Source organism: Pleurodeles waltl, chromosome 2_2 (genome assembly GCF_031143425.1).
Source record: "Pleurodeles waltl isolate 20211129_DDA chromosome 2_2, aPleWal1.hap1.20221129, whole genome shotgun sequence".
NCBI lineage: Eukaryota > Metazoa > Chordata > Amphibia > Caudata > Salamandridae > Pleurodeles > Pleurodeles waltl.
Genome location: NC_090439.1, coordinates 1,170,864,466 through 1,170,878,710, shown reverse-complemented (window position 1 = coordinate 1,170,878,710; position 14,245 = coordinate 1,170,864,466). Strand labels below are relative to the sequence as shown.

The following is a 14,245-nucleotide window of genomic DNA, read 5'->3' as shown; positions in this document are numbered from 1 at the left end:
CTTCAACAAGGCAAACGCAGCCATCGCACCACACTTACGGAAGGCCATCAACATCTCCTTCGAAACAGCAAGATTCCCGGAAAGCTGGAAACACGCCGAAATCAACGTCCTACTCAAAAAAAACAAAGGCGGACCCCAGAGATCTGAAGAACTTCCGGCCAATCTTACTGCTCCCATTCCTGGCGAAGGTCATTGAGAAAATCGTCAACGCTCAGCTCACCCGCTACCTCAAAGACAACAACATCCTCGAACCCTCCCAGTCCGGCTTCAGACGTAACCACAGCACCGAGACCGCCCTCCTCGTCGCCACAGATGACATCAGAAACCACCTCGACAATGGAAAAACATCAGCCCTCATCCTCCTAGACCTGTCAGCCGCCTTCGACACTGTCTGCCACCACACTCTGAAAATCCGCCTCCTCGAAGCAGGGATCCAAGACCAGGCCCTCGACTGGACCACATCCTTCCTCTCCAGCAGAACCCAGAGAGTCCGCCTCCCCCCGTTCCAATCCAAAGCCTTCAACATCATCTGCGGCGTACCCCAGGGCTCATCCCTCAGCCCAACGCTGTTCAACATCTACATGGCACCCCTCGCACAAGTGGCCCGCCAACACAACCTCAACATCATCTCCTACGCCGACGACACCCAACTCATCCTCTCCCTCACCAAGGACCCACACACAGCCAAAACCAACCTCCACGAAAGCCTGAAAGCTGTCGCCAACTGGATGAAAAGCAGCCGGCTGAAACTAAACTCGGACAAGACAGAGGTTCTCATCCTTGGACCCGCCCCCCCATTCCTGGGACGACTTGTGGTGGCCAGCCATGCTAGGCACCCCACCGACACCAACCAACCACGCACGCACGCACGCACGAAAACTCGGCTTCATCCTCGACTCTTCCCTCTCCATGTCAAAACAAGTCAACGCCATCTCCTCCTCCTGCTACTACACCCTCCGCATGCTTCGCAGACTCTACAAATGGATCCCAACCGAAACAAGAAAAACAGTAACTCAGGCCCTCGTCAGCAGCAGGCTCGACTACGGCAACGCACTCTACGCAGGCATTCCGCCCAAACATCTGCAATGCCTACAACGCATCCAAAACGCCTCCGCCCGACTCATCCTCAACATCCCTCGCCACAGCCACATCACCCCCCACCTAAGAGACCTACACTGGCTCCCCGTCAACAAGAGGATCACCTTTAAGCTCCTCACCCATGCGCACAAAGCACTTCACAACACCGGACCAACCTACCTGAACAGCAGACTCAGCTTCTACACCCCCGACAACTCCGCTCTGCCAACCTCACCCTCGCCTCCATCCCCCACATCCGACGCAGATGCTCTGGCGGTAGATCTTTCTCCTACCTCGCCGCCAAAACCTGGAACTCCCTTCCCTCTGGCCTAAGACAGACCCAGTACCTGCTCACCTTCAGAAGACACCTCAAAACCTGGCTCTTCGAGCAGTAGCAGCACCTCCCTCCCCCCCCCCCCCCAAGCGTCTTGAAACCCTCACGGGTAAGTAGTGCGCTTTCAAAATATTCTGATTGATTGAAGAACTCCCACAAACTGTTTTGTAAATGGCAATGTCAGGGAGGCTGCAAAAATCAGACTGGAAAACAGACAGAGGGCTTTTAAGGAATTCCACTCCTCCACTGACCCATCAAGCTCCGTCAATAATGGAAAAGGTAGGCTGCTGGATAGAATATCATGTAAGCACATCCTTCTTCCTCCGGAGAGAAGGGGTGATGGCCTACGCCTTTATGGAGGGCCCCCCTGGAGGACAATTAGGATTATAGTTAAGAATCTTTTCCTTCTCCCCCAGTGGGTTCGCATTAGTAGTCCTAGCACTGTAAAGAATAGCACACCCATCCAATATTGAGAGAGGAGGAACAGACAAAAGCCTACCCAAAAAGGTTCCTTAGAAGCTTGCTCTGTCTGTGTGTGTGACTCAAGACAATGGTTCCTTTTAAAAGTATACATGAAAACAAGCGGCAGCTTTCCATGTTTCTCTAATGGGGATATTTATAGCAGCAGCTTAACATCTTGTATAGTCACCTTTAGGTCTGCCAAGTAGAGCTTTGTTTGGAAGGTGAAGAGTTAAATGTGAGGCACTTTCCATCTAGAAATGGACTATTTTGTTGAAGCCAAACCTATTCTAATTGGCCCTAATGTTGATGAATAAGAGTTCTTACTGCCTAATAATAATATTAACCCCAGCTTTACCCGGGTAGGCTTTCAAATCTCTTAAAATCCAGTGTGAAGGGAACTCTGCAATGGAAAACTGGTTTTGAAAAAATGCTGGTAAATAAATGGTTTAGATGACATGAAAAACTATTTTTGTAAGGACACGAATAACCCCCTTGTTCTCGCAAATAATTCTTTCTGTTCTTAGTCGTGCAAGGAAGACAGTCCCTAAAACTATTACTGAAACTGAACTTTGTGACTAGTTAAGTGCCATAAAAAATATGGGAACCAACCCACTCAAGCTATGTTGTGAAGCTATGGCCAGAGAAATCACCAATTACCTGGCCATGCATGTATGCCTCCCCACTCACCTGCTTCAGCACCTCTGCTGCTGGTTTCTATCCTTGCTATGCGAGTACTCTCGGAGGCCCCAATGTTGTACTCTTCCATTTTCTCAAAGTCAATAGTGTAGGGCTGGTTGTCAAACACAATGTCAAGCCGCCTCTGTTTCTGCCTCCAGGCATGTTCGATGAATGCATTGGCCTTCCTGGAAAATGGTACCTCCTTTCCGTGCAGGTCATACCAGACCCAAGACACCTCTTTGCTCACCTCTGCCTCCTCCAGCTTCAGCTGCTCCTCTTGTAGAAGTCGGTTTATTAACTTGGTCACATCTCTAGAGGCGTAAATTGTATGCTCCATAAAGCCATGAATGGTGGCCACAGCGCCTTGGACCGAGATTTGTACAGCGTGCTTCCTCTGCAGGTGAGTGAGGTAAAGATGGTATTTCTCTGGCAATTTACGCAGACAACTGTTCTCCACCATCTCAGTGTTGAGTTTTGCTTTCACCGCCTGGTGAAGTTGATCAGCTATCAACTGAAGGTTTGTGTTGTAACCTCCATAAATTGTCACCTGGGCATAATTAGCTGCACGGATCATGTCTTCCATTGAAACCTCCAAGGCTGCCTCCAAGTTGTCCACTGCTGTGTAAAAAACATCATCTTGATAAAGGTCATGTTTTTGCTCTTCCCGATATGACAACAGGGAATATTCCAAAGCCGCTTTTAGGTCCCTCTCCTCATTTTCAGCGCTCTGGCTCATGATGTCCATGGAGCGCTGAATGGCCAAGTGCATGTTAGCCTTCTCGTCAATGTTACTCCCATTTGATAATGAAACCAGTGACATTTGTTTGGCTTTATTCAGCTCACGGTCCTCGTCATCACTGATATTGATAACTTCTTCATCTAGGGACAACGGAAACGGACTGTCCTCTCTGACCTTTCTTCTTGAAAAGTCTTCGCTGTTCTCCTCGTCTGACTCTGGGGCAGGTCGACTAGGATCGCTGTACAGGTCAGGTCGACTAGGATCGCGGTATAGGTCTATCTCATCTTGAGGCTCCTCCTTGTAGAGGTCATCAAATGTCCCACCCTGGGTCTGTGCTTGTGGAGTTTCTGACAGTGCCCTGACTTCTGTCACCCCATCCACTTCATCTTCAATGGCTGCAACAATGGCTTTGATGTCCTCTGCCAGAAAAAAAACATAGCACAATTAGCAAACACAGTAAACAAATTCAGTAACTTTTCATAAATTTAAATAAAGAGCCTGAAACTTGGTAGCCTTTACTAGGAGTTATGGCAAATAGGTCCGGGACAGCATCCATGGTGGGTAGTATCATTTAACACAGGTACCCTAGGATCACCAATACTACTGCACTTCAATTAGATAATGTCATTACTCCCTTAAGGCACTTAACTCTCCAGGGAGTGGAAACAACCACCACAACTTAATCCATGAGTCGTAAAAGTACGCAGAAGGACACAGTAAAAAAAAGGACTGGTTTCTGTCTCCAGTGAACAGTCTCACCCAGGTGCGGGGACCCCTGAACACTTCTCTCAAAGTCACACGTTTACAATATCTTCAACTTACTTTGGCTTATGATTATCAATGACGATCCATTAGACAACTCTCAAAACTCAAAGGCTATTCAGTGCAGTGTCAAAGTGGGCTTGACCTAAAACATACGTAAAGTACACTTAAAACTATGACAAAAGCAGAACTCCTCAATTTTATTTATACGCTATGTTTTATGTTAACATTAAGGCCTTTGGCAAATGTCACGAACGATGGGACAGTATTCAAACATTACCAAAAGATCGCGTGTGTGACGTCACTTCTCATAATTTAGGGGCAGGGTATTAAAGTATTTAGGAAGTGGGGTACTTGCTAGGACAGGTCTAACCATCTGCTTCAATGGCTCTGAAACACTGGCTGCAAAGCTGGGCGACTAGATTGTCTGCAGACCCTACTGCACAATTTATAGCCATGACAATAAATAATCCAGCAAGCCTAACAATACATCGAACAAACCTAGAACATGGACACCACTCAAGTTCAGGAAGGGTGAAGATAGACAACCGATAAATCCTGTTAGGTTGTATTCCACTTATGTTTAACGGACGTCCTGTATTAGGTATCCAGGAAGCAGGAAAAAGTTTTTGTAGTACGGAGACAAGGTTAACGACTAACTAATCTTGAACATTTTCCAAGTTCTCAAAAGCTTCAACTGGAGGTGGGCTGGGAGAGAGTGGGGTGCAAGGTCGTAGCTGATCATCATCCACAATGGCATCCTCTGTGGCTACCCAACATGATAGCCCCACATCTCAAAAGGAGGTGGATGGTGTCCAGGTTGTCAATTGGTTGGGAAACCAGCAGGACTTGGGGCGCATACTAGGACCAGTGGTTTGCTCAATTCCCGCTAGGAGTTGAATCTAGGGTTAGGCCCAAGTATATGCTCAAATGTTAATAACTCTGCAATCCTCATAGGCAAGTATAGAAAACGACACACATCCCCTTAAACACTACTCCAGGTAATGTGAGAAGTCTCCATACCTGAAGTAGTACTTATGAAGACAAGTTGTTTTCTATACTTGCATATGGTGTTTAACTTTGCATCACCCATGAGCGGAGGGGTGATACAAGCATGCTAACAACATTTTAATTATTTATAAATTGGAGTATATTGATGAGTGCACAGGTTTTCTTCTAATTATTAATGTTTCTGAAATCTTAAGTGCAAAGTAAATAGTTGGAATGGCTCTAGATTTATGTTACAACCTAGTGAACACTACCACAGATCATGGGGTAAAGATGAACAATTTCCCTTTGAAGCTGGATGGGGAAGATATGAGCTTCTCTAAGGTACTGGGGCAGTTGGGTTGGTGCACACGCTCACCAAAGGTCTTGTTCTCGAAAAGATTTTGGGAGCACTGACTTCTGCTGATGCTCGGCAGTTGCTTTAGTGATTTTGTTTATCTGGCTTGCAGGACTTTCAGTGCAGTTCTTTTCCTAGGACACAAGAGGCTTCTTCGATCCTTAGGAAACTGGGCTTGCCTCAGATCGTCTTAGTCATACTGCCTCAACTCCTCTTCCTCTGGAATGTGAAGCGCTCCTGAGTTCAAGACTTAGCCAGGAATGATGGCTCCCTTCAGTGGTCTTGTCTTTGATGTGCAACATCTACTTGAAGTCAGACAAAAATGTAAATGCCTTGAGCTTGGTAAAATGTATTCTACTGTGGGAACAGTAATGGGAAGCCAGAGGCAACAAAATTACCAGCTTCATTAGAATTTCAAACTCCTCATCCAATCAGGAGGAAATGTATTGCTTTCTTTTTCCTGTGTTTCAAGGGCTTCCTGGGGGCCGGTAGGTAGGGATCAGACCAGTAGGAAAGCCTTGTCTGCTGAGTGATTGCTAGTAACACACCCAAGGAGAAAATGGCGGGTTTTGATGGAGCAAAGGAGACACGTTTGAGATGTGCAGTGGCTAACCCCATACAATTTGCAAACGTTCTTGTTGCAGATCTGTTGCTCAATCGGAGAACTGGACACTGAATGTATGCTCTCAACCACAAATCTCTTCTCTTGGCAGCTTTAGGTCTACAATGGGTTTGAGTCGATTTCTGAGGTTTCTTCTGCACCAGAAAGTAGCAGGAATAACTTTCTAGTCCTATTTCTGTAGAAGAATTATGACCTTATGGTGGAGCTTGTCTAGGTGGTGTTTTTCAAAACCGGGTGTGGTGAGCCATGGGTCAAGCAGTGGCTACTAGGACTCAACAGTGAGGTTGTTTCCAGGGTCCACTCTACTATGGCTCTACAAACTGGGCTAAGTACAACCCTTTCAACAAGAAACTCAGTGGAACCACTGGCCAACACTCACTGAATTCTAAGGGAGGAAGTGTGGGGAGCTCGTGCTCAGCACACAGCAGCACAATAACGGGCTGTTTAACCCAGTGCTTTACTTTTAAAAAGAAAAATACTTTATAACACAACCAAAACTAAATACTCCACTAGTAATAATCATTATGCACAAAATGAATCAAGGCTCAAGTGCAGATTAACTCTTATCACAGTACAGAACACCACTCTGGATTCTCACCATGGTGTGCATTTAAGAAGAATACGGGGTAAACCAGCCTCCAACAGGGAGCAGTACCTTTCCTGCTTCTGGAAGAGGATGTATGCTTCAGTTCTGGTGCAGCCTCCTCCTGCTTCGGCGGCAGGACAGTCCTGGGCAGAGGCAGGAGACCATGTTGGAGGTCTTACAGGTTGTAAATTCAGGTATCCTGGAGTCACAGTGGCCCCACAGGGTATATCTTGTCATACACACACCTACCTGGTTGTGGGTGCTTGGCTTTTTCACTCAGGCCTCACTACAGGGTGAGAAGTTGCCATGTAACAACACAAGGTAGTCATACTGGTCTTTTAGCCACAGCAGCAAAGGAAGAGCATGGTAGCGGTTACATGGCTCACAGTGGTAGGGGATGAGCTACGTTCACACTTCTTTGGGCCACAGCAGCACAAAATGAACTAGGACTGTACTTCTTTCGGTCACAGTGGTAGAGGCTCAAGCGGCAGTCAATGTTCATGTAATGGCATGGATCAGACATGACGGAAGGTATCCTGAATGGATACGCAAGCAGGAGAGTGATGCCCGTAGGTACAGTAGCAGGCAGGTTGACTTCAGGTACCTCAGGTCAGATGAAGTTTCTTCCAGCAAGTCAAGGCTTTAGGTGATGTCCCCACCTCTCTGAGAAGCTGGGTGTCGGGTATATCCCAGTCCTGGATGCACAGCAGTCCTCCGAGTACTCTGCGGAGAACAGCCTTCTGTGGTCATAAAGAACTTGGAACTCAAACAAGTAGTGGGTCATCTTAGACTATAACGCCATGGGGCTTCAACATTCACCAAACAAATTACATTGTTATTTCCAACGCAAAACTCTTACTATCAACTACAATAAAACAAAAGTCCTAACTTTTACAAGAAGAAGAAAAACTACAAGTAAATGGTTGATATGGGGCAGTCAGATTTCGAACACTGGGTCATAAAAATATTTAGGGGCAGCATTTGAATCCAGTGGATATCATAACGCTCACATGCAAGTGCTACGAAAGACAGAAGCCGGCATAAGGTTTACATAGTAAAAATAGTATACAATCTGAAGAGCCCTGTGGTAGGCTGAGACGGTACAAACAAGACTTAGACCGGGTAGTAAGGTAAGTAGTGAGAGTCATTTAATTTTCTTTTAGTCTGTGTGAGTCCAGTCTACTATAAGGTTGGTCTTGCTGGGTTTTCAGTTCTCTTTTAACTCCGTCGTCTCCTGGTTTCTTCCTAGGTCGGTGGACTCTGGTGGACTCCGGGGGAAGGGTTGTAGAGAGTGATAGGTATAGAGTGAGGGTACACTGGTGCATGCAACCACCGAAGAATGGTGAAGGGTGTCTATTTTTAACGCAGCGTGATCCCAGGGTGGATAGGGAAACAGGTCTTCTCGGTTATTGGTGTTGTGCTCCTGCCTCTTTTCCTCTCCCAGCTCCCCTGTTCCCTTCCCCAGTGCCCCTTTTATTCTAGATTCCCGTGTCCCCAGGAGGGACCGTACCTTTGTAAGCCACGACCCTCCTGGGTCGTGGCTGGCTCCTCGGCTTTTGTGCTCTGGCTCTTCCCCGTGGCTCGCCTCCTTCTCCTCGTTCCTTGCTACTGCTGCTTTCTCGCCTCCTCCTTTCCTCGTCACGCTCTCCTCCTTCTCGTCCTCTGCTACCGCTGCTTTCTCGTCTCCTCCTTTCCTCGTCACGCTCTCCTCCTTCTCGTCCTCTGCTACCGCTGCTTTCTCGCCTCCTCCTTTCCTCGTCACGCTCTCCTCCTTCTCGTCCTCTGCTACCGCTGCTTTCTCGTCTCCTCCTTTCCTCGTCACGCTCTCCTCCCTCTCCTCGCGTCTTTGCTCCGTCTCCTTTTCCCCGTCCGTGCCCCGGAAGTCTTTGAGCGTTTCCCTGGAAACAGGGAAACGCGTAACCGACGCCTGGAGCGTTCCCATGTTTCCATGGGAACGCGGCACTGACGCGTCGGGCAAACCCAACACGGAGCTGGTTGGTGCTGATGTGGACAAAGTCAGGCCGACCCGTTCACAAGCCCATCAGTGCAACCACTAGAAAATGTATCACACGCATAATTTTTGCCTTACTTACCATACAAAATGACTGCCCTTCCACTCAAATTTATCAATTGCCTAATAAGGAGCAGACGTGGTTGTATAGCATTGTTTTTTTGCTTAATCCTGTTGGCCAAACTCAGCTTTGACTGGAGTTTAATCTCACAGAGCAATCAGTAAATCAAAAATCAGCACTACTGAAAGTTTGGTTTAAGCTAAAGAAAGTTGATAAAGGCACACTGAAATGCCACAATTGCCGGGGGCTAGGAGAAGCAAAGAACTCAGTATGGGATTTATCTGTCAAATCTATTTTGAGCACACTCCAGATGGATTTCCAAAGGCATTAAAAATGAATCTAAAAAGCAATTATGGCAAAATCAAGACAAAATGACACACTGAGGGTCTGAACAAGGCAACACAGCCAACTCAGACCTTCCAGTTCATCCCAGGAGGGAGTCCTGCTGTCTGTGCTCTTCCTCCCGAAGGCCATAAGGACTAATTTTCTCCCTGTCCTTCAAGGTGCACCTAAAAGAGTTTCTGCAGTGCTTGTACTTGTCCTGAATGTGGGAAAACACGGCAGGCAAACTATAGAGATCATGTGGATCTGTCGTCGCCTTTTTTCCCGCCACAGCAGATCACTTAGCAAAAAAGAGCAGGCATTTTTTGTGTAAAAATGTAAGTATTTGATGTTAGACAAGTATTCTAAATCCCAAGGGATGTTGAGTCAAACCTGGTTTAAGAAGGTTTAGAAAGCTTTCAAAACCAAAAATCCAAAAAGGCAGAGCTGCAGGATCCTGTTACTAGAAGAACAGATCCGGCGCTGCTGTTGCGGAAAGCATGCTTGGATATGGAGGGTTAGAGGCCCTTGAAGGCGCAGTGTTAGTCCTACATGGTAGTTTCATACAGCTGCACTGTCCGAAGTTTTTCCTTCATTTCTTATAACTAAGAGTTTGTATAAGTGTTTTCCTGGTCAACTAGATCCCTTGAGAGATTTCTACTTTTTAACAGGGTTTCATTTGCCAATATAGCCTATTGTTATTGGATGCTAAATTATTCTATTCCAAACAAGAGGATATGGCTTTTCTAAAGAAAAGAGACTGTGGAATTCATTGTCACTGAAAAATTGCTTAAGGATCCTGCACATGGGTGTGGGGTTTGCTAGGCTATTCAGTGCTAAGGATTAGCCATGGGGATCTCTGGAGGAGATATCTGAAGTCCCATTACAAGACTGGTAGTATCCTTGGCAGGATAACTCTTTTCAAGTATTCCATGGAGTTTAAACAACGGGGATTTTGAAGACGGTCTGGTGTTCCCTATTTTGCAAGTAAGCAGCGGCGAGGTGTATCCCTATGGTAGAGTAAGTTAGTCCTGCCTTTTGTAAGTGCAATAAGTGACACATTTTACTCTGTAGCTTTTAACGGCTGCATATGAAGAAGGCCACAATAATGGACAAATATTTTTCACTCTGGCAAGTAACGTGCCCGCATAGGGGGTTTTGAGCACCGTTGAGAATTTGCACGTACTCCTTTGGGAGGAGTAGGCAACCAAAATCTAAACCTCTGGTACCAAATTGCAGAATTATGTGCCATGAGGTTGGGATGGCATTGTTGATGGTACATGAGGAGGTCTGTGCGCATCGGGATGTATTGACCTTGCCAGAAATAGTGAGTAGCATGGAATGTGTGCGCATGTGTGAGCTATTAAGGTTAACCTCACTGAGGCTTCCCTATTTTCCTGATGACATACACAATAAGCGGTAGATGGGAGGGGCTGGGGGGGTGAGTGAAAGCAAATATTAAAGAGCGGTTTTCAATAGTGCATTACTCATGGACTGTGGATGTGGGAAGCTGGAGGCGAAGCTTTGGCATTTTGCTTTCTTGCAACATCAACCCCACAGTAGATACATTGTTGAAGCAAATGGGCCGTAGATTCTCATTCTTGTGTTTGTTGATGCATTCTACTGAGCAAGTATGAAAAGTTCTTATCCAGGTCAGGAAAGTGTTCTCTTAAGAGCACAGTGACTAATGGCCAAGTGTCAGATTGTTTGCAACAGCGGGGATAACTGTGGCAAGCAGGTGCCTCCTGCTTATGGACGTTGTGCGTGGTGGTCATGTTGTCTGTGTGAATAGGCACTGTCCTGTTGTGAACAAACATGCTCTGCTCACTGATTACTAAGCAGCACTGTAGGGGGCTTAGTCTTGCAGTGAGAGTCTTTCATTACTTTAGGCAATGACATTTGACAGGTAGTAAGGAGGTTCAAAGACCCCCATCTTAGGACCGCGCCACATCAAGCGATGAAGGGAAGCTGGGTTTGACCCAGGATAGAAGCAACTTTGCCTGCGATGTCTTCATGTCGAAATAGTCCATGGGGATTCGTAGCAGTGCACTTTTAGTCCTAGACTTTAAAAAAGGCTGTAGGGCCTCCTTTGGGAGAAACGCAAGAGCCCAAAGCAAAACTAATTCGATGTGAGATACTGTAATGTTACACACCAACAGGGGGATGTGAAGTCTATTAGAACACACACCAGTACTTCTTACTGAGCTCACTGTATGAAATGGGGAGTGAATGCCTGTCGTACATACGGGTGAGTTGTGTGTAGCTGGTAGGTAATGCATGATGTGGATCTAGAAGAGCTTATGGGCATTTGTGTGTCTGAGGAATTGATTGGTCCCAGTTTTACAGCATCAACTGAGGGGAAATGTGTGCAAGCAGGATAAGAGGCGCAGAGATCTAATGCAGAGGTTTCTGAAAAAAAAATTCTCATCAAAGTCGAAGAGGCTGGGTGGGTGTGAAGGGCAACTGAGCCCAACAGATGGGAAAAGTCTGGTGATGGGTCTAGATAAAGCTCAAGACTGTGGAAGCACTTAGGTTTGGGTAGCCCATACGCTATCCAACTCTGTTCTCTTCGGTGACTCCATTCGGAGGATAGGGATCTACCGCTTAGTTGCCGACTGTGCCAACATATTTTAAGAGGTACAGAGAATCAGCAGCTCATGCTCAAATCACCCAGTCCAGATAACGCCCCTGGTACGCTTCTGCACGTTGCCCAGAAGCTTACTTCTACTGCTATATTTAGGAGGTACATATCTATCTTCAGCAAGCCACGGTGCGTTTTACAGAGAAAGATACAGAAGCAGAAAAAGAGTTGCCCACATAAGAGGTACAACTAACTATGCAAAAAGGAGACAGGAAATGGTGGATAACATCATCAACAAGGTACTCATTGTGTGGGGGATAAGATTTGCTACCAGAGGCACACGGCGTAGGGAGAGGGAGTAGAGAAAATCTGCAATACGGAGGCAAAGTTGGGGAGACAAGACCTGTAAGTCAGGGGGTAGGATTTGGAGACTATGATTTGCAACAATGTCAGCAGGGTTCCGAGAATAAAGTTTGCAACAAAGGGTTCATGTTTCGGGGAATAATGTTGCTAACAGGAGAGGCAAACCTCATGGGATAAGTACTGATTCTCTTACACTGGTATAGTGCTGTACACAGGGCTTCGCATTTACATACTTGCCCTTCCACCGTGTTATAACGCTACATCCACACCTACACACTGCATCTCTCACTGATCTACTTCTCTCACACCGGTATAGTTATTTATTTATTGTCTGATGAAGCACACGTATTACCATAAATAGGGTGCACTGGTGCTACAAGTTACTACAGCAAGAGGGGAAATCTGCTAAAAAAGCCAAGTTTTAAGATCTTCCTCGAAGTTGGATTGCTACACTCGCATCTGCTATATTCACATCTACACTCTGCATCTCTCATCGATATCCTAGTTCTCAGACTGCTATACAGCTACTTTAAAATTTGAGCACGGCTGCTCTCACCGATGCAGCAATATGCTCCTCTGTATGTACTACGCTCAACCAATATGCTGCGTCTGTAACACTTCTACACTCTTACACTACCTCCAAACACCAGAAGAAGAGTGAGAATAGCAGTGACAGCGTTAGTAGGTCAGTAAGAGGAGCAGTCTATCAGAAGACAGCATGCGACCTATGCAGAAACGAGACAGTGCAAGAGTATGTGGCCTGGTATCATCTCCTACTGGACTGTACGCATATATTTTGTGGCCTGGTGGTGCAGAGGTTCTCACCAAGGTCGGTGGTGGGCTTGGTCACTGGGGTCTCAGGCAGTACCTCTGCTGTGCTGGGACAGCTCCTTTCAAAGCTGGGACCAGCCTGGAGAAGAGGAGCATCAAATTCGTGCTGTAGGGACAAAGGAAAGCATATCAGAGAGAGTAAGTGGCATACTGCTTACATATAAAAACAAATGCAGAGCTACTATTATGCATGCATGCATATATAAGATATTTCTATAGCGCAAACCAAGCCAAAAGTCAACAGAGCCCTGGACAGGGTCAAAGACTAGCATAAACTCAACGAGTGATAGGAGAAGTAGCTGGGTTGTGGACTGGTAACTCATTGCAAAGCCATGTTCTTTACAGAGGTGCATCTTCAACTCTATTCTTATTAATTTTAAGAAAGATATTTTTGAAGACATACATGAAGTTCACACTTATGCTAAGGAACTGAAGGTTATGATCTTACCACTTCCAGTCACTGGCTATTCACTACTGCCTGTTGGTCTCTGCATGCTACTGGTTTCATATCGCTGCATGCTTCAGGCTCCTCATCACAGATGGCTACCACCTAACCATCACTGGGCACTCCAAACTCATAATTCCTGGACACAACCAGCTCCTATTCACTGCCCATTTTTAGGTTGAGCGTAAGCGTACAACTGCTTGTATACTTTTAAGTATACTTCTTCTGTGGGCTTCCAGCTATTTCATTTGTTAGTTTCAGTGTCATTCAAAAATCCTTGCTTGCTACTGGTCAGTCATGCCTCTTTGTCCCTCCTTCTTCTGTGTGGGAGCAGGGACCAACTACTGTATAATTATGCTTTGTCCCTTTATATGGTCTGTAGGGGACTTTTTTTTTTTTACTTTTTACTTTGTTTGTTGGTCCTGTCCAGGGAAGCTTCCCTTTTCATTTGCAGAGAATCCTTGCTCTGAGCTTAGCTGTAAACAAGGCTATAAAACAGGCTGTTGTCTTGGTCACATTTGGTCTTTGTGGGCTCTCTGCACCCTCTTCTAAGCTGCCTAGCTCCGGCCCTTTGTTGGCTTGGATTTTGTTGATCACGTGTGCATGCCCATGGTCCCCAGGGCAGAAAATCGCTTGTAATTGCTTATAGTCTAGGCATTCAGCTGTACCAGGGCTCCACAATCCTTAGAGACAGTGCCCACTTCTGCTCCATACTGGGATCCCACTCACAGCTCCATCAGTACACCTCAGTTCACACACTCCAAGCCCTCACATGTGAGTGTGCCATAATCCCACACACGCTGTCTGCCAGAGCACCTCAGCTCTTACAGTCAGTACACACTGCTGTTCCAGTGCTTGGACCTCGGACGCAGCTCCATCAATGTATCTCAGTTCTACCCCAGCGAGGTCACCTCCTTTCACATACAGCTCAATTCTAATATTCAGTCCCACTGCCAAGCCAATGCTGGACCCAAAAGAGCAAAACACAGCTCACCCAGTGCACCTCAAGTCAACATCCAACGCCACT

The 14,245-nt window shown here is 46.4% G+C and overlaps 1 protein-coding gene across 2 annotated transcripts in view; it reads right to left on the bottom strand.

Annotated features, from left to right (window-relative positions):
* The window catches only part of PARP10 (poly(ADP-ribose) polymerase family member 10), a 227,371-nt gene that overhangs the window by 60,792 nt on the left and 152,334 nt on the right, over window positions 1-14,245 (bottom strand). For both annotated transcript variants that reach the window (XM_069221161.1, XM_069221160.1), the window contains exons 7-8: window positions 12,768-12,879; window positions 2,561-3,709 (exon numbers count right to left, since the gene is read on the bottom strand). In XM_069221161.1, the coding sequence (XP_069077262.1) occupies window positions 2,561-3,709; window positions 12,768-12,879 (1,261 nt within the window). The remainder of the gene's footprint in view (window positions 1-2,560; window positions 3,710-12,767; window positions 12,880-14,245) is intronic.